The 27,177-nt window shown below is 36.8% G+C and overlaps 2 protein-coding genes across 2 annotated transcripts; both read right to left on the reverse strand.

Moving 5' to 3' along the window:
- Positions 1-2,102: 2,102 nt before the first annotated feature.
- On the reverse strand, positions 2,103-4,531 carry LOC108955527. The gene is made up of 3 exons (XM_018863464.2): positions 3,488-4,531; positions 3,009-3,176; positions 2,103-2,285 (listed from the first exon to the last, which is right to left on the reverse strand). Exons 1-3 carry the CDS (start codon positions 4,529-4,531, stop codon positions 2,103-2,105), a joined length of 1,395 nt encoding a protein of 464 aa, XP_018719009.2.
- A 12,581-nt stretch (positions 4,532-17,112) lies between these two features.
- On the reverse strand, positions 17,113-19,245 carry LOC108955528. The gene is made up of 4 exons (XM_018863466.2): positions 18,085-19,245; positions 17,913-17,981; positions 17,616-17,783; positions 17,113-17,214 (listed from the first exon to the last, which is right to left on the reverse strand). The coding sequence occupies exons 1-4, from the start codon at positions 19,243-19,245 to the stop codon at positions 17,113-17,115; spliced, it is 1,500 nt and encodes a 499-aa protein (XP_018719011.2).
- Positions 19,246-27,177: the final 7,932 nt, after the last annotated feature.

A 27,177-nucleotide genomic window follows, 5' to 3' on the forward strand; every position in this document is an offset into this window, starting at 1 on the left:
TCACTTAAAAATTATAAAAAAAAATTTGTTTTTATCAATACTGAACTATTGGTGTTCACGTTAACGATTTTTGATTAAAATTGAACGAATGAACTTAATTGGCAAAACATAATAAGGTTGATGTATTAATTGACACAATTAAAAGATTTAAGACTGATTTAATCGAAATGCAATAAGTTTACGACTTTTTCGACAATTTTGCCCTTGTCCTTGTGGTCCCGATTGGCCGTTGCCAAGCAATTCGATGCAATTAATTACCTAAGTGCTTAATTTCTTAAAAAACCCCAAATTTTATATTCAATCTCAATTATGTCCCGAACTTTTTTTTTTATCTAAAAAAATCATTAATTTTTACTTGGGTCTTAAATCTATATTGCATCTAAATATTGGCATTAATTTTTTTCAAAATTATCCATATCAAGAGGTTGTTCTTATTTCATATGAAGGTAAAAGTGTTGATGAAAACATAACTTCTAATAATGAAACCCTAATTGGCCCTAATATTGAAAATTTTGAAGAAATTAGCGGCAAGCGGCAAAGTTTGGATGCGGGGTAGAATAGCGACTAAAACGAAAGTTTGTGACTTTTTAAGACAAAAAAATGTGTGGGACATAATTTGAATTGGACCGAAAATTGAGAGTTTTTTTAGGGAATTAAGTAATCGCGAAAGATGTTTTTAATTTGTCATTTTCAAAAAAAAAAAAGTAAAAGCAATTACATTTTCCAACCCCACCTTGTTTTCTTTTATTAGACTTTTATCGAGAGTAACTTTTCCACTTTCCATAAAAAAAAATATATAAAAATATTAAATCTAATAATAAAAAACTATGAAAACATGGTCACTTTTTCTTTCTCGAATATTTTATAGAGAAAAAAGAAGTTAAAATACGTACCTCACGGACCCCCAAAAAAAAAGAAAAGAAGAAGAAAAAACACCATTTTGTACGTGTCGACTGGGGATCGAAGTCGAACGGTTGATTAGTCCTACATTTCCAGCAAATACTAGTCGACGCACGCATGGTTTTGATTAGACCAGTACGGAACACCATCTTTTGCATCGAATCCTTTTTAGGCAAATTGAGCTGTCTATGAGAGTGACAACCCGCCTTTTTAGCTGGAACGGGGACTCGTGCTCATCTTCTCTACACAATTCACAACAGCCCTTCCTTCCCATCACAACTAGAAACGACAATGATCTAGCCGAGCTAAATACCCGCCTCCGTCTCAAGAACCGGCACAAAAAAAAAAAAGCCCATATAATTTGGGTCTCCGGCATCCTGAATCTTTTGCGGACGGGAGAGGAAGCGAGAGTAGTCCTCTCCCCCCGTCCTCGGGTTTGAGAAAATGTTGGGTTTTTGTGGACCTGTACCTCGAGCCCCATAAATCAGAATTGCTCCACGCGATCCTGGTATGTCTGCATCGGTTCGAAAGTGTAATCGCACATAACACTTGTCTGTTTCGATTATGTGAGAAATTTTTTCTCCTTTTGATCATGGCACCAAGGTGTACAGACGAGCGCTATGCATGTTCTAATGAAAAATTGCACGACTTGCAAATGAATTAGGATTTGAATCAGTCGAGGGCTGGGTCGACTCGTCATCCCGGGCAGCCTGGCTCGGTTCGAAATCCCAACAGATATATTGGCAATTTCTCCTCTCCTCAGGTGGTTCCGTCAGATCCGGGTAATGTACATGTCCTTATCTAGGAAATGCGGTCCATTAATAAGGATAGAGGGGCGAATGTATGAACTCGACGTTTTTCCAAGGACGACCGCCAGTTTCCCAGTATTTCTTTTATTCTCTCCCCCAACCCCAACCCCACCACACAAAACCCAAACAGCCCAACACCGCAACTTTCCTGTGCACAGCAGTAGCTTTCAGTTCTTTACACCTCTAAAGTGGGATCATTATGCTGAGTTGCATAAGCTTTAAAGTCTAAAAGGATCTTAGCTAGGACAAAGTTTCTCCATTTTTCACACGGCATAAAGAGTAAGAATCTCTCAAAAAAGGGCTGGTCCTAACTCGCTGCCATCCGCATAATCTCGCTCGCTCTCCTCTTCTTCCCTCCCTACCGAAATGCCCAAAAGTTCCAACCCAGGCCTTCTATTCTATAGTCACAGCCACTGCCTTCAAAGCCCAAACAGAATTCCGGCAACCATATCCAGAACTAGGTACGAAGGCTAATGTACACCTGGACAAAACATCCTCTCCGTCGTACACATTGAAACAATCAAAAGCAAAACCCAGATTCGCAAATGCAATCAAAGCACAAACAAAAAAACCTTGCTGTCAGAATCCTGCAGTTCAATGATTTCTCAAAACAGAAACATGTCGACTCAACCTGACAGCAACTGAAAGGTATTATTCCTTGCTGGCGGAGAAAGGTCCCTTAACGAATTGTCTCAAGCTAAAAAAATTTCAAACTGGACGACAGAGTTCAATGAAGTGCAAAGCAAGCATTAAGTTCAAGCATCCTCGAGCACCGCTCTCTACCTCAAGATTCTTCCTCAGGTAGATTGCTAATGTCCCTAAGCTGATGGAACTAGGTCCTCTGCGTTGTTCTGGTGACGCGCCTGGGCGGCAGCTGAAAATGATGCAGAGAGAACAATAAAAATCTGTTAACATATAGCTTGTCATTTACAATACTACTAGTGCTAACAAACATAGAAGTACAAACAAAGAAGTGAACATTCCTCTTTTACATTTTCTTTGGCTGATTTCACTAACACGCCTATCCTACGACAGGTCGATTTTGATGGAACATGATTGACTGCAGTTTGAGACAATATGATTGATGCGCTTCTGCATTCAATCAGACAAAATAACAGGTGCTTCTTTGGATCATCGCAAAACTAAATGACTTGCTAAGTGCACGTGAACCGATCCACGTGGCAATAGTATGCATATTAAAGCGACAACTTATAGTGCGACATTTTAATCAAGGGAGGCGCTAGAGAGGAGTTGGAAATTAAAATGACCTTTCCAAAGGTGAAAGTGTAGCCGACTAACAGCGGAACCAGCGACGGTAGGAATTACATGAAAAAGCATATCCTCCGGTGTGTCCCTCAGGACTTGAAAAACTTCGTAGATAGTCTTGCCATTCTCCAAGTAGATGCAAGCATTTGGATGCCTCGTCCTCCCCCCAGCATGGAGCTCAAATTGGTAGGGACTAATGTACTGCACCGTTCAACATAAAAGATGAGTTATTTTATGAAACTTCAATTTATGTGATCTTCTTCTATTATTTTTCCTCTTAAATCTCTCCAGGACCAAATAGAAAAAGACAAAAAATTGGAGTACAATGAATTGCTTACTTCAGAATTGTGGCATTTATTGCAGCTGCAAAGAATCTTGTGCCCTTTTATAACACCACAAAGCCTTATCTGTGGAACTCCGTACGTCAAGTGTTGAATGATGAACCATAAAAACTAAAAAAAAAAAAAAACTTTAAAAAGATTTAAGAAATAGCTATATGAGAAATAACTTACATTACGCCTCTTCAATTTGTATTTCACTGGAGCACCATCAAATATCCCAGTCGATAATAGATTTGGAATGGATGATAGGAATGCGTTAGGGTGAGGCGCACCGATCATCCTTGGCTTCTCCATTTCGAAATCATTAGGCTTTTTAGCATTGCTTGCTGAATTCAAATTTCTGTGTGGAGAAGGATGAGCATTTGGCTCAACTACGCCTACTCGACTAGTTGCCTTTGAAGATTGAGCAGAGTTCTGATTATCAACCATTGCCTCATCATTGGCAGTGACCTTAACTCCTCCAAAAACAATGACATTTCCTCTGTGCTTATAGTTGCAACCTAAGGTTCGATAGGCATGGCCTCCACCATTGCGAATCACATACACCGGTATGTTATTCCAATGAGCATTTGACTCAATAATGTTCGTCTGGCTAGTTGCTCCTAACAATTGAGCATATTTTGGATAGTCTCCAATCGTCCTGTTATAAGTAATGGCTGTGCTAGATGCATGTTTAGCTTCTTCATCAGTTGTGCTAGAAACAATGTTCTCCCCAGAGTTGCGACCTAAGGTGAGTCGTAGGTCCAATTCTTCATCCTGAATCACATTGACCGGTGTGTTACTTCCATCCTTAATGTGAGGTGGACGACCTAAAGACAATAAGGTGCCATAGCACTTATTACAAATACCAGTCCTCAGCAATCTTCCGTCATCGACCTTTCTCAAAAAGCTGTTTGTCGGCATAGACGTTACATTTTCAGAACCATGAATGTGATTGACTTTTGTCTTTGCAATTTCACAAAGATGGTGAGAGTGCGCTGAGGCATCACCTTGACATGTGTTCTTGAAATCCTTCCTTCCCGCATTCATACCGTTGGCACCAGATGATGAATCAGCCATGTACAGAAATTGTGAGGGCCTCGATATAAGTTCACCTCGAGCTTGGCTTGGAATCAACGGATAAATGGAGGCTTTGCCTAATGGATAAACAGTCCGGTGTATAAAATCTGGCCTGCTGATTGCACCTTCAACTGCTTGTTTCTTGTTGCTCGCCATTCCAGGGGTTACATAATTTAACCACGGATAGACACGCTTCACATATACTCTTGGAGTATAATAGCGCAGCCCAGCATAATTACTGCATCCATTGTCCTTTGCCGTTGGAAAAAGTTCATTCTCGAAGCTCTAGAAAATAAATGAAATTATTTATTTATTTATTGGGGGACAGATGACTAATTGACAAAAAAAAAGAATCTAAGTATCTTAAAAGGAAGAGAAGTGTGTACTGCAAGCGAAAACAAGTATACTTTACCTAGCAGAATGACAACCATTAACTCATGCATAGGATGTACACTGCTGAATTGACATAAGGCCCTCATGATAATGCAAGGGCAACTATAGCAATTTCATAGAAATAAATGTCGCTTATGATAGCACAATCAAAGTAGTCGGACTGTTCACAGCACATCAATATGCCAAATTACAAGCTTCACACACATGCGTTGTGGTTATTAAGGAAATAAGGGAAAGATATTCTTGAAGCCAGAAGTTCATTTTCTTAAGGATAGCTCACTCATTTTCTTTTGAGCACTTTATTCTTTTTAATTGCACTGGGGCTTGATGTGGAAACTGAAAACTCATTTTCTCTTCAGCAAATCCCTAATAAAGAGTTTCTTGAGAAGCCACCATCTTCTTTCTAAACCATTGCCAGGATTCGAAGGGAGATAATTTGATTGTAAAAAGATCTTCCAGTTTCGTACTTAACTCATCATCAATGAGCTTCCATGTAAGTATGGATATGACTATCATACGTGAGATGGCAGAAAAACTCATCATTCTCAAAACTCTGAAACATGTTGCACTATTATGATCAATTGTCAAAGGCATCTTGTTAACAAATGTTCTAGGTCGCCAATTAAGCCAACTATGCATAGTAAGTTCATATTTTCAGGACACTTGAACCTAGTAAAGTGCAATAAATCTGCACATCACAACAAAATTCAACATGAAAAAGAATGAATAAGCTTTCTTATCCGTCCAAAACGAGCTACTTCTTATCTCTGCAAAACAAGCTAAGTGTCCTATGGAAACTGTTAACGACATCCTAATTAGATATCTTTCCTAGCTTATACGAGGGAAAGAAATTGCAGGTAAAAAAATTGAGAAATGCCAAAAATAGTCGTATCTATTTCCTAAATGCAACATCAGATGCGTAACTGTCACATATAAGCATCAGTTACTTTAAAGAATAGCAGAAGAGTCATACCATTATCCGTTTTGAGCAGAATATACAAGAATCAACACTTAAATAAGAGAAAAATATGACTTCTTAAGACGAAGATATTTGTGGCTTACGTGACCCGCACCTGTCAACTTCGAAAAAAATCTAGAGAGTTCTAGTGTTAGCAAATTTGAATCATGACGAAACTCTGCTAAAGTTGAGCATTTGAGTATAGACAAGTATTCTCTCCATATTCTCAACCATGTTTCTATATTCTTCCCATGTTCCTAGTCTCTAGCTTTTGATTGACACTGAGGCTTCGCAAAGGGTGTTCTTCAAACTTGTTTAACAAAGGCAACACCTTACTCTTGATGATGAGTTTACAGTCAACACTGATCCTTCATGGAGAAATGTAAGTTCGTAGGCAAGACAATCAGTTTTGCTATTTTTACAAATATGGGATCCTCCGTCACACTTGGTCATGCAACCCAGATGCAGATGCACGCTATCATGAAAGTTGAAAGATTTTCTGACCTTACTGTATTTTAGTTCCCTCTACTGTTTCCCCTTTCTATAGGGAACATGAGTAACACTCATTTTTTAAGTTGTGTTTTCTCAACTACAAAGGAATTGGTTAGTCACAGACTTGAATTAGGATCTTCGATGACCAAGAAGCTACGGCGATGTGTGAAGGAGAACTGTGACTATTTGGCGGACTGCATAACGTGCTGGTTGCTGTGTTGTCTCATTGGTCCCAACCGCCTTGTGTCTATGATAGAGGTCAAATTCTTCTCTATTCATATGTCACCGCGGTCTCTTATGGAAGCTTTTCTACTGTTGCCTGATCTTATAATTGGAAGTACTATAAATACAAGTCCTTTCACGGGACTCAAGCTGAAAGGAATTCTGTGAGTGTATCCCACTATAGCTATTGTCGTGTTTAACACTATCATACGTTGGTTTTTCCTAGTCATCTTAGGGTATGCACAAACAGACGCAGGGCGAAGCATTGGATGGGACAATTCAAGCAGTTTTATGGAAATTGTTCTAAAAATTTGAACTGTTAGAAGAAAGCATGGTCTATTATTTAAATATTCTAACACTTCTCCTTATGCTTAGTCTGGTCCCTTTGCCTAGTACTAAGCGTGGAAATTTAATGGGAAGGTAAATGGAGTTTGAAAAGATGTGAACTCATTATCTCCTCATTTGATACCATGCGAGATTTTGTAAGACTATTATCAATTGTTCTAAAAACTTAAACTATTGGAGGAAGGCGTAATCTATTATTTAAATATTCTAACAATACATATGAGTCCTTTCATGGGACTTAAGTGGAAGAGAAATTCAGTGCGTTTATCCCACTACAGCTATTGTCGTGTTTAACACTGTCAGAACGTTGGTCTTCCCTAGTCATCCTAGAGTATGCACAAACAGATCCGAGGCGAAGCATCGGATAAAGACAATTCGAGCAGTTCTCATTATGAGAGGAAGAGAAAGTGGGGAAGTTTTCACAGTTGATGGATGTCTAACAGGCCTGGCTTTTATCATTGCCCTTAATATAATGCTTGTTCGAGTTAGTAAGACACTCGAACTATCTGAGGCCGGCAGAAAATTGGCATTTGTACTTGTTCATGAATGTAATCAAGACATAATCTCACATTCTAGGACGTACAACAAAAGATAAAAGGAGCTGAGTAGTCTCATAGGCCTTCAAGAGGAATCTTAAGATTTAGTTTTGTGGTGGAAGGAGTCCTAGGCATCTCTCCAGATCTAGAAATGTGCAAAAGCAATTGTTCAGGATCATAAATGATCTTTTTACGATTCCGATTCGGTTTGAATTACCATTTTCTACCCTCAAGTCGTGTTATGGCAAAACCTTAGTAGCTAAACTTCCAGTAAGTTTGTAATAAACCGACAATATTAATTACAATTACGGATAAAATTGCTCATAGACGAGGCACGTGTCATGCCGAGCAATGGCATCGAAGTATGCTTAAGTATCATAAGAGAATTCAAGTATTCCAATTCAGCAGATATGTTTCAAATAACTAGATTAACTGCATATCGTGAGCCTACTGCTTTGAAATCTTGATAAAGTATACATAGCCACGATAAAAAAGTTGAACTGCAAGGGAAACAAAAGATCAATAGCATAGATCCTTCAATCTACAAGGAAAACGCTTACCGCCAAATATTCAAAACCGCAAGATTGCAGAATTCGAGAGTAAATTTACAAGAGAAAAGCTTCACTAAGAGTTCAAAGATCGGTACCATTTTTCTTGCTTGAAAGTCTTGCTAGCAAAAGCAAGGTCACCGTTTAGTCACCTTGAGGTCGTAGTACACTGCGTTAACCACCAAAAAATCATAAGTTTACCGGAATTCTTAGATCTATTAGACGAAAAAGAACAACAATAGCCTACCCAAAGAAAAAAAAAAAGAAGAAACGCGCGCGCACATACAAAGGTTAAAACCCGAATAAGACGAACAAGCAACGACTGATGAATTTCAAAGCTTCTAAAGGTTCGGTCTCCATAGATGCATGCACATTGGCGCACACACGGAAGTCGGCATACTCCAGGTATTTCACATCTTTTCAAAGGAAAAAAGGAGGAAAATAGCAGACATAAGCAATAAAAACGACATGTCCATAGAGTGAAGTACCTTGGTTGGAAATTAACCGGAGTTGTCGCCTAGCCGGCGGCTCTTTTTTTTCCCTTGACACAGAGATTAGGGCGAGTACTCTTCTGAGGAAAATGGAGGTGAGAAAAGGTTAAAGGTATGACTCTTTTAAATTACTAATGGCAAGGTCTAAGAGTGATTGCATTACCATCTATGCAATTTCCATTTTCAATTTCACAGCTTGGAAAATCATGCCTAATTAGATGGGTCCATTGTCTCCATTCCTAGAGCCAAATTATGTACCAAATATTCACTAGCTGAGTTATGCCTCATAGAAGTCGAGCTGATATTATTAAATTATTGGCAGAGTAAATTTTAGAACAAATCATGATTATAAATTGTACTAATTGTTTTTTTTTTTACAACACAAATGAAGAATAATTGAATAAATTGCATTTAGCATCGCATGAAAGGAGACCAAATGATATGATGAGTAAACATTTTGTTTATTTTTATTTTTTTTTTGAGTTTTTGTATGAATATCATTGTTTTTTAATAGAACTCGCTAAAGAAATTTGAAGGACGTGTTTCGGCAACAAGTTTCTGTCAAGGAAATTGTATACGCGGAATTATTCTTCAAAAATAATTATTGCTGGGGAATTGTTGGCTTTTTGGATTAGCCCAAACCAGATTGCCTTCCAAATGTGGCAGAAAACAAAATGAAGGGGTATGGATGGATGGTATGCTCACGTGACTTTCATCATGCACGTAGATAAAGGAACAGAATCCAACCCCATAATTAATGCCTTCATCGTTCACGTACATGTGAGTTATGTTTAATTACTACCAGGTCTGTTCAGCATCAGTCTTAATTACGAGAATCGGGTAAAGACAGTAACAGTGACAAATTGGGAAGATTGGAAGCTGCACCAAAAACATGAAATCTTATAATTCCTCGTGTATTTATGTGGATAGTTTTCGAGTAAAATTGAATTAGGGGTGCTACAATTTCTTTCCCTAGAAGACGAGAGGGCGCTTCTCTGGAGAACTTCAGGAAATTTTTTTAACATATAAAGCAGTTCAACATTATAGTTCATGAAGATTGCGAAGTATCAAGAGCCACTAATTAAACACGACTGCTGACCTCAAAGTATAGTTCCAAGATTGACCATTATGATTTTTCGGACAAGAAAATCCATTGTAGATAAATTTGAACGCATGAGACACTTTTTAATATCGATGCTCAAATAAAACACATGCCAATGGGGGATCCAACTTTAAAACATTTTGCAGTAGAGAGTCAAAGTTCCTAGTCCACACACATGTAGGTTTCTTAACTACTAAAACAGCTCGTTGTACCTAAAATACAGACAACATTTGCATTTATCAAGCTCATAAGATATGAATAAACCTGAGAAAGATCTGAATGTACTTGTTCATTTATGTTCAAGCCATTATGTTATCTTCCTGGAGATACAACTGAAGAAAAAGGAGCTGTAGAAAGTCGCATAGGCCTTCAAGAGGAATCTCATAATCTAGTTTCGGAAGGGAAAAGTAGTCGACATCTTTTCAAATCTAGAAATGTGAGAAAGCGATCGTTTAGGATCATAGACCATCATCTATATTCGTTTCTGACTTGGTTTGAATCACCATTACCTATCCTCAAGTCAGGTGATGAGATAATCCCAGCAAGTTAAGCTTAAAAAAAATCGCACTAATACCAACCACATTGATTAAACTCTGCTATATACACGATTTGCGGAAGAAATGCTCATGGATGAGGTGCGTGCTTCATGCAACACGATGATGTCCCGGTAAGCTTAAGTGTCACGAGACAATTTAAAATGTTTTGTTTCAGTGGATATACATCACATAACTAGATTGACTGCATACCTTTACCCCACTACTTCAAAATCTTGACTGATTATACATTACCGCGATAAAAAAACTTGAGCCGGAAGGGAAAAATAAAGATCAATAGCATAGATCCTTCGATATGCAACCAAATTCTCAACGCCAAAAATTCATGAAAGTGGAATAAGAACTTCAATAGTCAATTCGCAAGGAAAAAACTTCACTGAGAGTTCAAAGACAACTACCATTTTTCTTGCTGGTAAGCTAGCAAGCAAAAGTGGCGGGATCGTTTTATTGCCTGGAGCAGGAAGTACACTACGTCAACCACAAAAAATCATAACTTTATTGTCGTTCTGAAATTTGAGACAGAACTCGGAAAGTGACTCAATGAAAAAGAACAACAAGTAGCCTACCACAAAAAAACTGCGCATCCACGTACAAAGATAAAAGCTTTTGATCAAACGGACATGATAATAATCCATAGAGTGAATAAGGTACCTTGGTCGGAAATTAACCGGAGTTGTCACCAGTGGGAGTTTTTTTCCCTCGCTGGATAGATTTGGACGATTGTATTTCTCTAGAGATAACGAAAATGTCTGTGAAATAAATGTAAAAAATATTAGGCCTCTTAAATTACTAATGGCCAAAGTTTAAGAGTTATTGTGTTACCACCATTTATGAATTTCAATTCGCAGACATTCCTAACTCGGTACAACTTGGATAATTTGGGCCACCCTTCTCGTTTATGGAGCCGAATCACTTACCAATTATGTACTACGTGAGCTATGCCTCGTAGGATGTTGAGGTGATATTATTGAATTATTGGTAAAGTAAACTTCAGAACCAATCACAATCATAAATAGTACAAGAAAGAAATTTTACAAAAAATTCCATCAATGACATTTAGCATCTTATTTATATAATAGGTCAACATGCTTTACTTGTGTGTGTGTGTTTTATCATTGCTTTTCAACAAAACTCGTTAAAGAAATTTCTAGGACGAGTTCCAGTAATAAATTTCTATCAAAGAAGGTTTTGTATTTAGAATTTTTCAAGCTATAAATGAGATCAAAAAGGCTTTTCTTGTATAACTGATCCATCAATAGATTCTATACTTATTTCTCGGTAAGTTATAATTTTGCGATGGACTTAAATATGGCTATTCTAGTTGTCGGAAACTTGATATGGCTATTCAGTACGATGAATAAGAAGACCAAATTTGGTTGCCCTCCAAATATGGCAAAAACCGAAATGTACGCATGGTATGCTCACTTGCCTTTCATGCACGCTAACACTGAAGGGAATCTGATCCCATAATTAATGGCACATGTAGCTGTGAGTTAATCTTAGTTATGAGAAGAGGTAAAGCGGTAATAATGATCTGGACGAAGCTTTCCAACTAAATTGAATTTGGAGTGTTAAATTTCTTTCCTGCCAAGACGAGAGAGGGCCTCTCTAGAGAACTTCAGGAAACCTTGTCTAAACCATTTAATTTAGAAGTTGAAGCAGTCAATGACTTACCTATTTAAAAATTTTAAATAACACTTTATTAGGGGTGAGAGGTTATATATTCCACATTTCACCTATCTAAAAGGTTCACTAATTTTTAGAACTTGAATCCTATCCTGTAAACTCGAGAACTTAGAACCAATCACCTACTTTGTCACAAGTTCTGTGGTCAATTCTAGGGTCTATGCAGGTCCCACTTGTGCTCTTAATTGAATGATTGTAGTGATTCATCACTGTTAATGACTACTATTTGCAACAATCTATAGATCACAACTCTCATTTACCACATGAAAATTATAACATATTAACATAGTAAAAGTCTTAGTCATGGATATTATTAGAAATGGAAGCTCAAACTAGTGATTTAGATTACACACTTCTCATTGGATGTCCTCATTGGATGCTATGGAATGCTGCAATGTCACGTGAAGACATAAACCAAGCAAAAGATAAAGATTTGTTCTAGGTCCTACTTTCACTTGGAATTTGAAACTTACTCATCATAATAGGTTTCCCAATTTTTGGAATTCATAACTTATTATGCACATCCTAGAACCTACAACCAGATTAGTTCCAATTTATCCGGTTTTAGGTTTTCGATTTTATCCTGAAATCATGCTCACCGCTATATTTATCGATGAAACTCTTATCATCTTTGAATGACTTTGTATTCTAGAATAGGCAATAATAATTTTTTTTTCTTTTTACACGTTGAATGTGCTCAATGTTCTCAAATAAAATAAAAGTTAGTTCGAATACACTTTATTCAATGCAAATAAGGTTTTTCCATACTCGCCAATTATTAAATCATTCCATGCATTAATGCACACACCCTTTAGATTGCGTTTGGTAGTGAAGATAAAATTTAGGATAGAATAATATCTTATGTTGTGTTTAGTGCCTACACAAGACAAGACAAAGTCAAATATAATGGATATAAATCGGATAAAATTATCTTATGGAAAATGTGAGATAAATGTAGATAGAATTTCTAATCCATAAAAGGAAAGTTATTTTCACAAATATAAACTCCTTAAATCAACAAATTTTAAATTATATTTCAACATAAATAATATTTAAATTCTAATATAAGAAATTCAAAATGCCAAAAAAAAAAAAAAATAGTTTTTTTAATTTAATCTTGTTTTTATTTATATATTCAAATTTAATTTTACATTATAATATAAATTCAATATATAAATATATATTCATTACAAATTTTTAGGTGTTTTGGTATTTTAGGTACATTAGTACGGTTTTCTATTTAATAAAAATTTATTATAGAATGATGGAAGGGGAAGAAAGAAATAAAAAGAAAAAAATAAATTAAATAGAGTAGAAAATAAAAAAAAAATAAAATAAAAATAAGGTAGACAAGAGTGTAGTGAGAAATTTCTACCATCTCAATTTATAAAATTTGTGATTTATTTATATTGATATACTGTTTATATCCAACAATATATATAATATGATGTGAATATATCCAATTTTATTATTGCAATCACCAACTAATAGATATGATATAACAAAATCTCATGGATTTCATATAATATCCTATCCAGTTCTATCATGATTAGAAATTCAAATGACCAAACATAGCTTTAGAAGATTGTGCATATCTTAGTAAGGTCATTGCTCTCTTGCCATTTTTATATGCTGTAAAAATGAAGACATTAATCATCCAGCTATTGATCAAATAGATTGACTAAAATAATTTATAACAGTAAAAGCACTATAGATGTAAGGGAATTTAGAAAGAAAAGCTGAACTTTAACTAGATTTAATGCAAAGATGTATACATAATTATTTTAACAAGACATCGGTTTAAAATGAAAGTTTATAAAGATTGCCAAGTATTTGTAATCTTTTTAGTATATATGAAGAGCCACTAATTAAACACGTGTGACCTCAAAGTATATTTCTGAAAATTGAACAATGTTTTTCTGAAAGAAAATCCATTGCGAATAGATAAGTTTTGAACACATGAGTTATTTGTTGAAACTCAAATTTTATTGACAAATTCATTATATATTTTCTAAAGGCATAATAGTTCATTAGTTCCTAGGTTTCCGTTCATGTAAGTCATCCACGCATCCCATAACAATGGGAGATTGAATTCACCGATGATAGCCAATTTGTCCCCTAATCAAAAGTGTTGTCATTCTATCATCCTATATTTCTTTTATTTGCCAAGCTTCTTTTATACTTTTGAACTAGGGATGTTATAGTTTTGATATCTCGAGCCCGGCAACCTAATATTTGACCAATAGAGGTCGGAAAGCCAACCAATATGCCAGTCCAACCTGGCATATTCAGCAAAGCCCATTTAGGCTTTTTAGCCCAATCCAAGCCTAATAAACTTAATTTTGATCCACCAAGCTTCCTAACCCAACCTCAGTCTAATGAGGACAAAATATTAAGATCAAGGATACCTTGGGCCCACCAAGCCTGGCCTCGCCCAGTGTATCAAGCCCCCATTGGTTGGCCTCCCTCTCACTCTTTTTCCCTCAAATTCCTAATCAAAAGCTAGGTGAAAACCTTAACTTTCCAACATCCCTCTATGACCTTAGCACTTCTTCATTTGCTCTAGGGGATAAATTGTACTTGGGATGATGTCAAGGTGGAAGACCACCTTCCCTTCCTTCCCTTCTCTCTCTTGCTTTTGTTATTTAAAAAGCCCCCCCCTCTCTCTCTCTCTCTCTTTAGGCATCTATATCTAATCACTCACATACACACTCCCAAAACATTCTCAACATCTCTCTCTCTCTCTCTCTCTCTCTCTCTCTCTCTCTCTCTCTCTCTCTCTCTCTCTCTCTCTCTCTCTCTCTCTCTCTCTCTCTCTCTCTCTCTCTCTCTCTCTCTCTCTCTCTCTCTCTCTCTCTCTCTACCCCTTTCTCTTATTGCCATCATTTATGGTAATTCATTAGTGTAAACACTATGATAAGGGTCCTTGCTTCTATTGGCTCAAAACTAGTTGTGTTTGAGGCTAAATATTCCTATTTGGGCAAAAGATGTGAAATTAGAGGTGAGCATCGATCAAGGGTTAACCTTGGATTGACCTTAGACCTGCCCAACCCTATCAACCTAGTGTGTATGTGTGTTTGATGTGCACGCACGCGCGCGCGCACACACATTCTTTGTCCAAACCATGGATCACTCCTCTTCTTTCTTCCACCATTTAAATAAAACCCCAGTTGCCTCTCTTTGCTAGATCTCTCACCTCTACTCACTTGCCTCATGAACGCAACTCACTCATCTCTCTTCTCTCACCACACAACTTGCAGCTCAATCGGTGAGTTCTCGGTTTGTGTTGGGTATTTATTTTTTCACTTTCGCTTCTTGGTTTGTGCATGATCTGAGAGCTTCAAGCTCATGTAATTTCCCGATTTGTGTTGGGTATTTATATTTCCCATTTCGCTTCCTAGTTTGTGCTTGATCTAAGAACTTTAAGCTGGCTAGAAAAATCCTTTTTTTTTAGGTGATGATAATGCTTTCTGATTTACCGTTGCTCACTGTTTAGTTGCTCAAAATCGTATTGTCAATGAATATGTTATTTGAAATAGCACCATTGTCCTTTCAAGAAATGCAAAAAATGAAACAAAAAAGTTGTGCTTGGTCTCAAGTTGACTGTAGAATCGGATAAGACCCATAGGGTCGGGCCAATCCTAGATCGGTTTTGGGTCCCAAAAATTGCGAATCGACACTATGCAGATTGGTCCTTAGGTTAAGTAATGGATTGGTCCTATCTGGACTATGCTTTAGTCCTATGCGCAACAGGGTATAGAAGGAGAGCCACTAGTGGGATCATTTGAATTAGTCATGGTCTACCCATCATGGGCGGTCCATCTTAGTTAAAAAGTCCAAGAGATAAATTGGCAAATCCACTCAGGTGATTCCACGAGATATGGGTAATGTACATGTCCAATATCTAGGAAATGTAGTCAATAACATTAGGATAACTTGAGGCTTTTCGAAGGATGCGCGCCAGTTTCCGAGTATTTCTCTTAGTCCCCCAAGAAAGTCAAAAGTTTTACCGGGGCTTCTAATCACAAAACTCTGTGAAATGTGCTTTCCCACTTTCCTGTGCTGAGCTGTCGCAACTTTTAGTTCTCGACACCTCTCAAGGGGGATCATTATGCTGATCTGCATAAGCGTTTAAGTCTAAAGATCTTAGCTAGGACAAATTTCTCCATCTTTCACACAGCACAAAGAGTAAGAAACTCTCAAAAAAGGGTTGTTCTTACTCTCTGCCATACCCGTTTACTCCCTCTCTTCTTCTTCCCTCCCTGCCCAATTGCTTAAAAGCGCAACGGGGACTTCTATGCTCTGGCCACTGCCACTGGCTCCAAATTCGAAAACAAAAACCCCTTGACCATGTTATTAATCATTTTTGTTGTATTCGGAGAAGTTAAAGTCACCAATCCCAATCTCAGAAGTGGTCCATGTTCTTTGTCTCCTGGGCATATCCTGTTGAATATTTTGGCAAATTTGAAATATTTTAGAAAACAATGGCTTTGAACGAAGTTATAGTCGCCATGAAAGCCATTACTATTTTGATGACTATATAACAGCCTTTTAACGGTCAAGTAATGGCATTATAATAGCTTTGTAATGATTATTTCTTCATAAACTCTCTATTATTTTACAATGACTTTATAATGGTCACCTCTCTGAATTGATAAATATTAAAATTTAAACCACAATCCTTAAAAACACATCGAATTAAAAGAGTACTTTTCTTTCCTTGTCATTGTTTCATTACACATTACGTTGTTACTATTCATTCTATTATTCAGTATGGAATAAAGAAGAAGTCTATTTAAGAGAATAACAATTAGAGCCTATAACACCAAGTTTCATATTTCAAGGGGTGCAATTATCTTTAAAGACAGTGTTTACACACCTCAAATATTTGATATTATTTTTTTATGTTTTCATATTTTCCACAAATCTCCAGCACTTTCTTGTTTTTGATATTTTCTAATATTTTTCCAACATATCCTAGTACAGTCTTCCTTTATTCGCGCCCTGGAGCCTCCAGAAAAGAACTCAAGCTGAACAGATGGCACCCACATCACCACAATTGACAAAGAACTCCAAAAAACCACATCCAGAATTAGGTACAAAGGCTAATGTACACCAGAATATAACATCCTCTCCGATGTCCATATTAAAACAATCAAAAACCAACCCAAATTCACAAATGTAATAAAAAACAAAAAGTAGCTGTCCGAATCCTGCATTTCAATGAAGTCCTAAAACAGAAACACTTCGACTCAACCTGACAGCAACTGAAAGGAAAGATTCCTTCACGGAAGGGAAAGGTCCCTTAATGAATTGTCTCAAGCTAAAATTTTTCGAACTGGACGACATAGTTCAATAAAGTACAAAGCAACCATCGAGTTCAAGCATCCCCGAGCACTGCTCTCTTAACTCATGATTCTTCTTCAGGTAGATTGTTAATGTCCCTTAGCTGATGGAACTTGGTCCTTTGCGTTGTTTTGCTGAAGCGCTCGGGTGGCAGCTGAATATGATGCTGAGAGAACAATAAAAAAATCCGTAAGATATAGCTAGTCATTTACAATTCTACTAGTGCTAAAAAACAGGGGATTTGTACATTCTGCTTTTACATTTTCTTTGGCTGATTTCGCTGACCCACCAATTCCATGACAGGTCGATTTTGATGGAAATAATTGACAACAGTTTGAAAGAATATGATCGATGCGCTTCTGCATGCAATCAGTCAAAACAACAGGTGTTTTTTGGACCGTCGCAAAACTAATGACTTGGTAAATGCATCTGAACCGATCTACTTGGCAATGGTATGCAAATTAAAGCAACAACTTAAAGTGGGACATTTTAATCTGGGGAGGGGGCGCTGGAGAGGAGTTAAAGATTAGAACGACCTTTCCAAAGGTGAAAGTGTAGCCGACTAACAGCAGAACCAGCAATTTTAGGAATTGCATCAAAAAGCATATCCTCCGGTGTGTCCTTCAGCTCTTGAAAAACTTCGTAGATGGTATTGCCATTCTCAAAGTAGATGTACTCATTCGGATACTTTGTCCTCCCTCCAGCATGGAACTCAAATTTGTAGGGACTAATGTACTGCACAGTTGAACATTAAAGATGAATTACTTTACAAAACTTCGATTCATATGTTCCTCTTCTATTTTTCCCTCTTAAATCCTTCCAGGCTAAAAAAAAAAAAAAATCGAAGTACAATCAGTTACTTACTTCAGAGTTGTTGCATTCATTGCAGCTGCAAAGAATCTTCGGCCCTTTTATGACACCACGAAGAATTATCTGTGGAACTCCGTATGTCAAGCATCGAAGAAAGAAATATAAAAATTAATAAGAAACAAATCTTTAAATAGACTTAAAAACAACTATATGAGCAAGAACTTACATCACGACTACTCAAAATATACTTCACCGGAGCACCATCAAATATTCCAGTTGATAATAGATTATGGACGGATGATAGGAATGCGTTAGGGTGAGGCTGAATAGTCCTCTTTGGCTTCTCTCTTCTAGAAGCTTTTTGTTTTTTCGGATTCACTGCCAAATTCATAATGCTCTCTCGAAAAGGATGAGCCTTTGGTTCAACTGTGCCCACTTGACTGGCTGGCCTTGAAGATTGAGCAAAGTTTTGATTGTCTAAAATTGCCTCGTTATTGGCAGTGACTGTAACTTGTCCAAAAACGACGACATTTCGTTTGTGCTTATCGTTGCAATCTAAGGTTTGATTCACATTGCATCCACCGTTGTGAATCACATGCATCGGTGTGTTATTTTGATAAGCATTCACCTTGATAATGTTCATCTGGCTAGTTGCCCCTGACAAATTAGCATATCTTGGATATTCGTCAATTGCCCTGTTATAAGCAATGGCCGTGCTAGATGCATGTTTAGGTTCTTCATCAGCTCTGCTAGAAACAATGTTCTCCTCGTAGTTGCGACCTAAGGTGAGCCGCAGGTCCAATCCTTCATTGCGACTCCTGCGACTCACATCCACTGGTGTGTTACTCCCATCCTTTATCTGAGGTGGATGACCCAAAGACAAGAAGCTGGCATAGCACTTACTACAGACAACAGTCCTCAACAATCTTCCGTCATCAGCCTTTCCCAAAAAGTTGCTTATCGGCGCAAACATGACATTGTCAGAATCATGAACGCGATTGAATTTTGTCTTTAGGATTTCACGAAAATGGTGAGAGTGCGATGAGGCATTACCTCGACGTGCATTCTTGAAACCGTTCCTCTTCGCACTCATACCACCGACACCAAGTGACGAATCAACCATGTACGGATATTGCGAGGGTCTTGATACAAGTTCACCTTGAACTTGACCTCGAATCAATGGATAACTGGAGGCTTTGTACAATGGATAAACACTCCGGTGCATAAAATTCGGACTGGTGAGTGCAGCTTCAACTGCTTTTCTCTTGTTACTCGACATTCCGGGCCGGGTTACATCCGTTAACCACGGATAGACGCGCTTCACATGTATTCTTGGAGTATAATAGCTTTGTTCAGCATATTTGCTCCATCCGTTGTCCTTTGCCATTGGAAAAAGTTCACGCTCTAGAAAATAATGAAAAAATATTATTAATTGGGGACAGATGACTAATTGACAAAAAAAGAATCGAAGTATTTTAAAAGTAAGAGAAGTGAGCACTGCAAGTGAAAAAAGTATACTTCACCTAGCAGAATGAAAAACATTAACTCATGCATAGGATGTATATTGCTGCATTGACATAAGGTGCTCGTGATAAAGTAATGGCAACTATGGCAATTTCATAGAACAAGATGTCGCTTATGATAGCATAATCAAAGTAGTTGGACTGTTCGCGTAAAAAAGCCAAGTGTCCTATGGAAACTGTAAACAAAATCCTTATTAGATATCTTTCGTAGATTATATGCGGGAAAGAAACTGTGGATACAAAATTGCGAAATACCAGAAATAGTCATACCAATTACCTAAATGCACTATCAGATCATACCTGTCACAACGAGTTACTTCAAAGAATAGCAGACATAAGAGAGTCATACCAGTTTTCATTTTGAGCAGAATATACAAGAATCAAAACTTAAATAAGAGATAAGTGAATGACCTATTAAGAAGATGTTTATGGCTTACTTGTACCGCACCTGTCAACTTCAAAATAAATCTAGAGAGTTCTAGTGTTAGCAAATTTGAACTGTCAGGAAACTCTGCTAAAATTTGGGCATTTGACTTTAGACAAGAATTCTGTCTATATTCTCAACCGTTATGTTTCTAGATTCTTCCCATGTTCCTAGTTTCTAGCTTTTGATAGACCCCAAGGCTTCGGAAAGGCTGTTCTTGAGACTTGTTTATCAAAGGTAACAGCATACTCTGGACAATGAGATTACAGTCATCACTGATACTTCATGGAGAAATGTAAATTCATAGAGAAGACAATCAGGTTTGTTTTCTTTACAAATATGGGATCCTCCATCACGCATGGTCATGCAACCCAAATGCAGATGCACGCTAGCATGAAAGTTGAAAGATTTTCTGACCTTTCTGTATTTTAGTTCCCTCTACTATTTCCCCATTCTATAGGGAACATGAGTAACACTTATTTCTCAAGTTGTGTTTTCTCATTAATTTTAACTACAAAGGAATTGTTTACTCACGGACTTGGATTATGATCTTCGGCAATCAACATGCAATGGCCATATATGAAGCAGAACTACGACTATTTGGTGCAGGGCATAACCTGCTGGTTTGCTGCGTTGTCTCATTGGTCCTGACCACCTTGTGTCTATGATAGGGGACAAGTTCTTCTCTATTCAAGCGCCACTGCGGGCTCTTATAGAAACTTTTCTATCGTTTCATGATCTTTTAATTGGAAGTACTATACACACGAGTCCTTTCATGGGATTCAAGTTGAAAAAAAAAAAAAATTCAGTGCGTGTATCCCACTACAGCTATAGTCGAGTTTAACATTGTCGAATGTTGGTCTTCCCTACTCATCCTAGAGTAAGCACAAACAGACCCAGGGCAAAGCATCGGACAATTCGAGCAGTTCTCATTGTGAGAGGAAGAGAAAGTGGGGAAGTTTTCATAGTCGATATATGTCTAGCAGGCTTGGCTTTCATCGGTGCACTTCCATACAATGCCTGCTCAAGTTAATTAGAGGCGCGAACTATCTTAGGGCGGCAGGAAATTGGCATTTGTACTTGTTCATGAATGTAATCAAGACATAATCTTATATTCTAGGACATACAACAAAAGATAAAGGAGCTGAATACACTCTCATAGGCCTTAAAGAGGAATCTTAAGATTAGTTTGTAGTGGAAGACGTCATAGGCATCTCTGCAGGTCTAGAAATGTGCAAAAGCAATCGTATGATCTTCTTTTTACGGTTCCGACTTGGTTTGAATTACCATTTTCTACCCTCAAATCAGGTGTTGACAATATCCTAGTAAGCTAAACTTTCAGTAAGTTTGTAACAAACTGACGACATTAATTACAATTTACGATAAAATTGCTCATAGACAAGGCGCGTGTCGTTCAACGCAATGGTGCCAAAATAAGCTTAAGTGTTATAAGACAATTCAAGTATTCCATTTCAGTAGATATATTTCAAATAACTAGATTAAGTTTCAAATCGGGAGCTTACTGCTTCAAAATCTTGGTTAAGTGTACATAGCCACGATAAAATAGTTGAACCGCAAGGGAAAATAAATCCTTCGATCTACAAGGAAAACGCTAAACGCCAAAAATTCAAAACAGCAAAATAACAAAATTCGAGAGTAAATTGGCAAGAGAAAAGCATCCCTGAGAGTTCAAAGATCAGTACCAGTTTTCCAGCTTGAAAGTCTTGCGAGCAAAAGCAAGGTCACTGTTTCGTCACCTCGAGCTCGTAGTGCACTGCGAATGACCATAAAAAACCATAAACTTGTACATTTATGACAAATTTACCCCGAAAAAAAATCAAAAGTTTACTGTCATTTGTGGATTTTCAAATGCAATTCATAGATCTACTAGGCGAAAAAGAACAACAATAGCCTAATACCAAAAAAATAAAAAAAAAAGGCCCACACACGTACAAAGATTAAAACCTGAATAAGTCAAACAAGCAAGGACTGATCTATGGAGAGAGACATGTAGTCAGGTAGAAAGACCAAGCTCAAACGATAATGAATTTCTAAGCTTGTAAAGATTTTTTTTTGGTCGTAATTAGATGATTTCATTCAAGTTATAGAAACAGAGCAACTCCTGGCTAAGGCTTCAGTGCGTACAAGATCCAAAAGGGTTTGGGGAGGGGAAACAGCCCAGTTTGGGGATAAAGTGCCACGACCATGGTCTCCATAGATGTATGCACATTGGCGCACACACGTACAAGTTGGCACACTCCAGATATTTCACATCCTTCCAAAGGGAAAAGCGAGGAAAAAAGCAGACATATGCAATAAAAATGACACGGTGCATAGGGAGAAGTACCTTGGTTGGAAAATAACCGAGGTTGTTGCCGGCCGGCGGGTCTCTTTTTCCTTGGCACAGAGATTAGGATGAGTGCTCTTGTGACGAGGAAAAATGTAAGTGAAAGAAAGGTTAAAAGGGTTACTCTTTTAAATCACTAATGGCAAGGTCTAAGAGCGATTGCATTACCTTCTATGCAATTTCCATTTGCAAACTTCATAACTTGGAAATACGTGCCTAATTATGTGGGCCCACTCTCTCCATTCCTAGAGCCAAATTACTCTATCAATAATTCAATAATACCAACTCGACATTGTACGAGGCATAAATCACGATTATGAATTCGTACAAAATGTTTTGATTTACAACACAATTTAATAATAATTGAATCAATTACATTTAGCATCCTAAAGGGGACTGATGATATGATGGGTCAACACTTTTTTTTTTTTTTAAGATTTTGTTTGAATATCATTGTTTTTTAATAGAACTTGCCAAAGAAATTTGGAGAACGAATTTAAATAACAAGTTTCTTTCAAAGAAATTGTTTATGCTGAATTTTTTTTTTCAAGCTACAAATGGACATATTTGGCGGTTATTCTTCAAAAAATAATTATTGCAGATGATTTGTTGGCTTTTTGGATTAGCCCAAACTAGATTTGCCTTCCGAATATGGCAGAGAACAAAATGAGGGGGTATGGATGGATCGTATGCTTACACGACTTTAATCATGGACGTAGATATAGGAACAGAATCCGACCCCATAATTAATGCCTTTCATCGTGCACGGACATGTGAGTTATGATGATTTACTACGAGATTCGTTCGCAGTCAGTCTTAATTACGAGGACAGGGTAATCACAGTAATGGTGACAAACTGGGAAGAGAGGAAGCTGCACTAAAAGCATGAAATCTTTTAATTCCTCATGTATGTATGTGGATAGTTTTTGAGTCAAGTTGAATTAGCGGTGGTACGATTTCTTTCCCTAGAAGACGACGGGGCGCTTCTCTGGAGAACTTACTGGAAATTTTTTTAACATATATAGCAGTTCGACATTATAGTTCAAGAAAATTGCCAAGTATCCTTAGCCCGTTTAGCATGTTCAAGAGCCACTAAATTAACACGTTTGCTGGCCTCAAAGTATAGTTCTAAGATTGAACATTATGATTTTTCAGACAAGAAAATCCATTGTAGATATATTTTATACACATGTGATACCACATTAATATCGATGATCATATGTAACACTGTCAAAATCCAAATGGGAGATACAATCGTAAAACATTTTGCAATAGGGAATCAAAGTTCATAGTCCACACACACAAGTAGGTTCCTTAAGTAGCAAAGCAACCCATGTTACCTGAGATATAGACAAAATTTGCATTTATCAATCTCATAAAATATTCATGAATTAGTTTGTCAACTTCAAAATATCATAAAGGCTTTTCGACATATTCATGGCCTCAATTGGGCTGTGTAACCCTCCAAGCCATGTTGTGGTACTTTCTATGCATTTTCCCTACATTTTGCATCATCATAGGTATGTCTTTAGGCATTATCCTTTCGATGCAGAATTTTTTATACAGATGAGCATTTGCCCAACTCGCTTTTGGTATGGTAAGTCGAGTTCTCACTTTTTCATTTGCAATTCGTTTCTCTAAAATTGACTCGCAACATTTTTCTCATGTCATCTCGAAGTTCTCGAAGGTAGTGCGATCCAAGTAGGAGGTTGTGAGGGTTAGATATGTTTTTCAATCTCTCTCCTTTTTATTAAACGGACATCGTTACTCTGTTCAAAATTTAATTAGGACATTTTTTGTGCATAGTTGTTATTTTCACTATATAAAGAGCCTAATTCCTTTAAAAAACACAAACTTTAACTTGGGTCCTAATTTTGGCTAGCCCATTTTTTTTCTCATAAAAAGACAACTTTAGTTCATATCTCAATTCTAATTTGAGTTTTTTTTTTTTTTTTGTCTCATGCAAACACAAACTTTAGGTCCAGTCTCAATTCTAATCCTTTTTTTTGTCTCCTAAAAATTTGCTAACTTTAATTGGTTCCCAAATCTAGCCAAGTTTCCTTTCAATGATGCGTTTAAAGATTCAACACATCACTCCACATGTACTTGATGTAAACTTTAATTGGTACCCAAATCTAGCCAAGTTTCCTTTCATAGATATAGGTATGGATTAAAACTTAGCGTTTTCTATGTAACAAACAAAAGGTTTGAGCTAGAATTTGGACTTGAGCCAAAGTTGGTGTTTTTTTTTTTTAATGATAAAAAGAGAGTTTGGGCAAGAATTGGGAGTTGACTTAAAGTAGCTTTTTTTTATGAGATGAAAAGAGTTTTGGCCAAAATTGAAACTTGAGCTAAAATTGGTGCTTCTTAAGGCATTTAAGCCTTATATAAAGTTATGGATTTCGATAAAATATAATTGTCACATTGCTTGTGCAACACTAGAGTTTTTCCAAAATCCATAACTTTATATAAGGCTTTCCATAAATTTCTAGAGTTCATAATTGTGTTTTTCAGAAATTTCGAGATAAACCCATTTGGCTTCTTTGTGAACATTGTAGAGTTCTTGCACATTCCTTTTGCACGAATGGCATCTTTTTGGTAATCTAGAATGGGTAATAACAATTTTTTTTAACACGTTGAATGTGCTCAATGTTAAGTAATAATAAAATCTCAGATAATTTAAAGTTAGCCCAAATACACCTTATTCATCGTACTAAAGGTTTTTCCACGATCGCTAATTATTAAATCATTTTTGTACTTTTAAAAAGAGTTTTGGGGCTTAACTAGATTTTTCGATAAAAGGTTTGGGGCCTATTGAGCAATTAAAAGGTTTCAACTGATAAATGTTTAGGACTTAGGGTGCATTTAGTTAGACTTTTGGGGAAAGTTTTTGAGAAAATATAAAGGACTTTAAGTTAAAAGAGTTTTTCAAAATACAAATTGTCTTATTAAATTATAATGTAAAAGTTCATTGTAAATTAAAGCAAAATAGTGTTTAAAGAAATTATATTTATAAAAGGAGTTTTGTGATTAAATTAAAAAAATCGGTCAAAAAAAAAAAAAGTTGGCCAATGAAGAGCAAGTGGATGTTAGCGATTGCCAATGGCCAACATCTGAGGTTGCAAGACCTCAGGTGGCCCCCAAAGACAACTAACGAAGGCCACTTAGGGTCGGGCTACCCCCGTGAGGGTCACACGACCCTTGCAACTTCTTATGGAGGCCGCGTGACCCAGATCTGGGTCATTGCGACTCTCAAGGGGTCGTGCGACCTCAAGCGGCCCTTTATGAAGATCATGCAACCCAAATCTGGGTTGCTGTGACTCACAAGAGGTCGCCACGACTCGCCAAGCTCATGCAACTAGCCTGTGACGGTCACAGGGGTAGTCACAACCACCCGGGTCTCTCTCCAACCAGTCATAACCCGTTGTAGCCACATGCAACCACGTCGGCCAACTTAATGGAGAAGAAGATGAACAATGATATCACAAGGACAAAAACGGAAAAACAAAAATTAAGTGAGGATGGTTTTGGAATAAAATTTTTATACTAAACCCTAGAAAGGATATGCCAAGAATGTTAAAAGCCCACTATAGTCTAGGATCTGCATTGGACTTTCAATCTTGTGAAGGCCAACTTTTCCCTAACGAGGTTGGCAAAAATTTTCCCGAACACTCAATATTTGGCCAAATAAGTTTAGGACATACAAAACCCCTTCCCAATGCCCTCCCCAAACGTAGCCTTAATTGTTTTAATTAAAAAATTTATGATTCAATTGTGTCCCAATGTGGCATTTAGGATTTATGGTGCGCTTACACCAAAATATGCACAGAATGTACTTTCAATGAAATATTTTTATCTAATTCTGTTACTTTTTAGATGCGCGATGGGTTTCCTGGTGATTTGATTATAAATTTCACATACTTGCCAGAAACGTTATAGTACAATCACCAGCATTTATTTAATGATTGTATCGTTTTCGAAGATTGATGAAAACTAGGCAGGGAAATGAGCCTAGCGTCGAAATGGTATGAAATTAAACTTAAAGAAAAAAATTCATAAAAAAATCTCAAATTATGTATACAGTAACACATTTATCTTGAATTTTTTTCTGTGACATCAAAATTTTAAACTATGTCCACTTGGACACATTTATCCAAAAAAAAAATAACGTAAAAAATCTTAAATTTATATTTATGTGATATATTTACCTTCCATTAAAGTTTTATTAGATAATTTTTCAACCAAAATAATATCATTTTTATTTCATTTAAGCCACTTAACCAACCACTCATGGTTACCCTAGTAGTCACCTTTCTCACTTGAGACGAGAAAGGTGGAAGTTCAATTCCCTTACCTTCTTGGAGGGTTGGGGCCCAAGGTGGGGGAGGTGTGGTTGGGTTGGGACACGTGATTGAGGAGGGAGGGTTTGCAACTTATGCACAACATACACATAGTGACTTGTAAAAGAGATGTAGGATAGGATCAGACGAAAAAAAAAAAAAAAAAAAAAAAAAAAACCTTAAGCCACTTAAGGCATGTTAACACTATTTACTTTCCAGCATCTATATAGATAAATTTTTAACAATTTTCATCAACAAATTTGATAAAAAGTAAATGTGTCACATAGGTACAATTTTGGAATATTTGTTGTCACATAAAAAAGTTTAAAATAAATGTGTCATGATGTATATAGTTTAGGATGTTTTGTGGCTTTTGTCTTGAACTTAATTAACAAAAAATTTCGAAATATTTGTTAGAAGAGGACTAGAGGAGTTTCTCCCAGAAAACAAGGAGGTAAATTGTATTCTTCTTTTAATCACAAAATTGCTGCAAGGCTTCATTTGTCATGTAAAAAGTGAATGATTTGTAAAATATTTTCGAAAAGATAATCTCTTTAATAACTCAACATAATTAACCAATAGAAAGTAATTCATTTTTCATGTTCATTTTTTCGCGAAGCAGATGGATACTAACGAGGGTAAAGGATAAAGGACAAGGCCAAACATGACAAAATTTCTCATGATC

Source organism: Eucalyptus grandis, chromosome 10, assembly GCF_016545825.1.
Source record: "Eucalyptus grandis isolate ANBG69807.140 chromosome 10, ASM1654582v1, whole genome shotgun sequence".
NCBI classification, from domain to species: Eukaryota; Viridiplantae; Streptophyta; class Magnoliopsida; order Myrtales; family Myrtaceae; genus Eucalyptus; species Eucalyptus grandis.

Bases quoted from the DNA above. Each gene is read 5' to 3' on its own strand.
- LOC108955527 (XM_018863464.2), bottom strand. From the start codon at position 4,531: ATGGCGAGCAACAAGAAACAAGCAGTTGAAGGTGCAATCAGCAGGCCA. The intron at 3,177-3,487 runs GTAAGTTATTTC...TGAACGGTGCAG, and splicing joins ACAAATTGAAGAGGCGTAAT to TACATTAGTCCCTACCAATT. The intron at 2,286-3,008 runs GTTAGTCGGCTA...GGATTCTGACAG, and splicing joins CTACCGTCGCTGGTTCCGCT to CAAGGTTTTTTTGTTTGTGC.
- LOC108955528 (XM_018863466.2), bottom strand. From the start codon at position 19,245: ATGGCAAAGGACAACGGATGGAGCAAATATGCTGAACAAAGCTATTAT. The intron at 17,784-17,912 runs GTAAGTAACTGA...TCAACTGTGCAG, and splicing joins ATGAATGCAACAACTCTGAA to TACATTAGTCCCTACAAATT. The intron at 17,215-17,615 runs GTTAGTCGGCTA...TTGTTCTCTCAG, and splicing joins CTAAAATTGCTGGTTCTGCT to CATCATATTCAGCTGCCACC.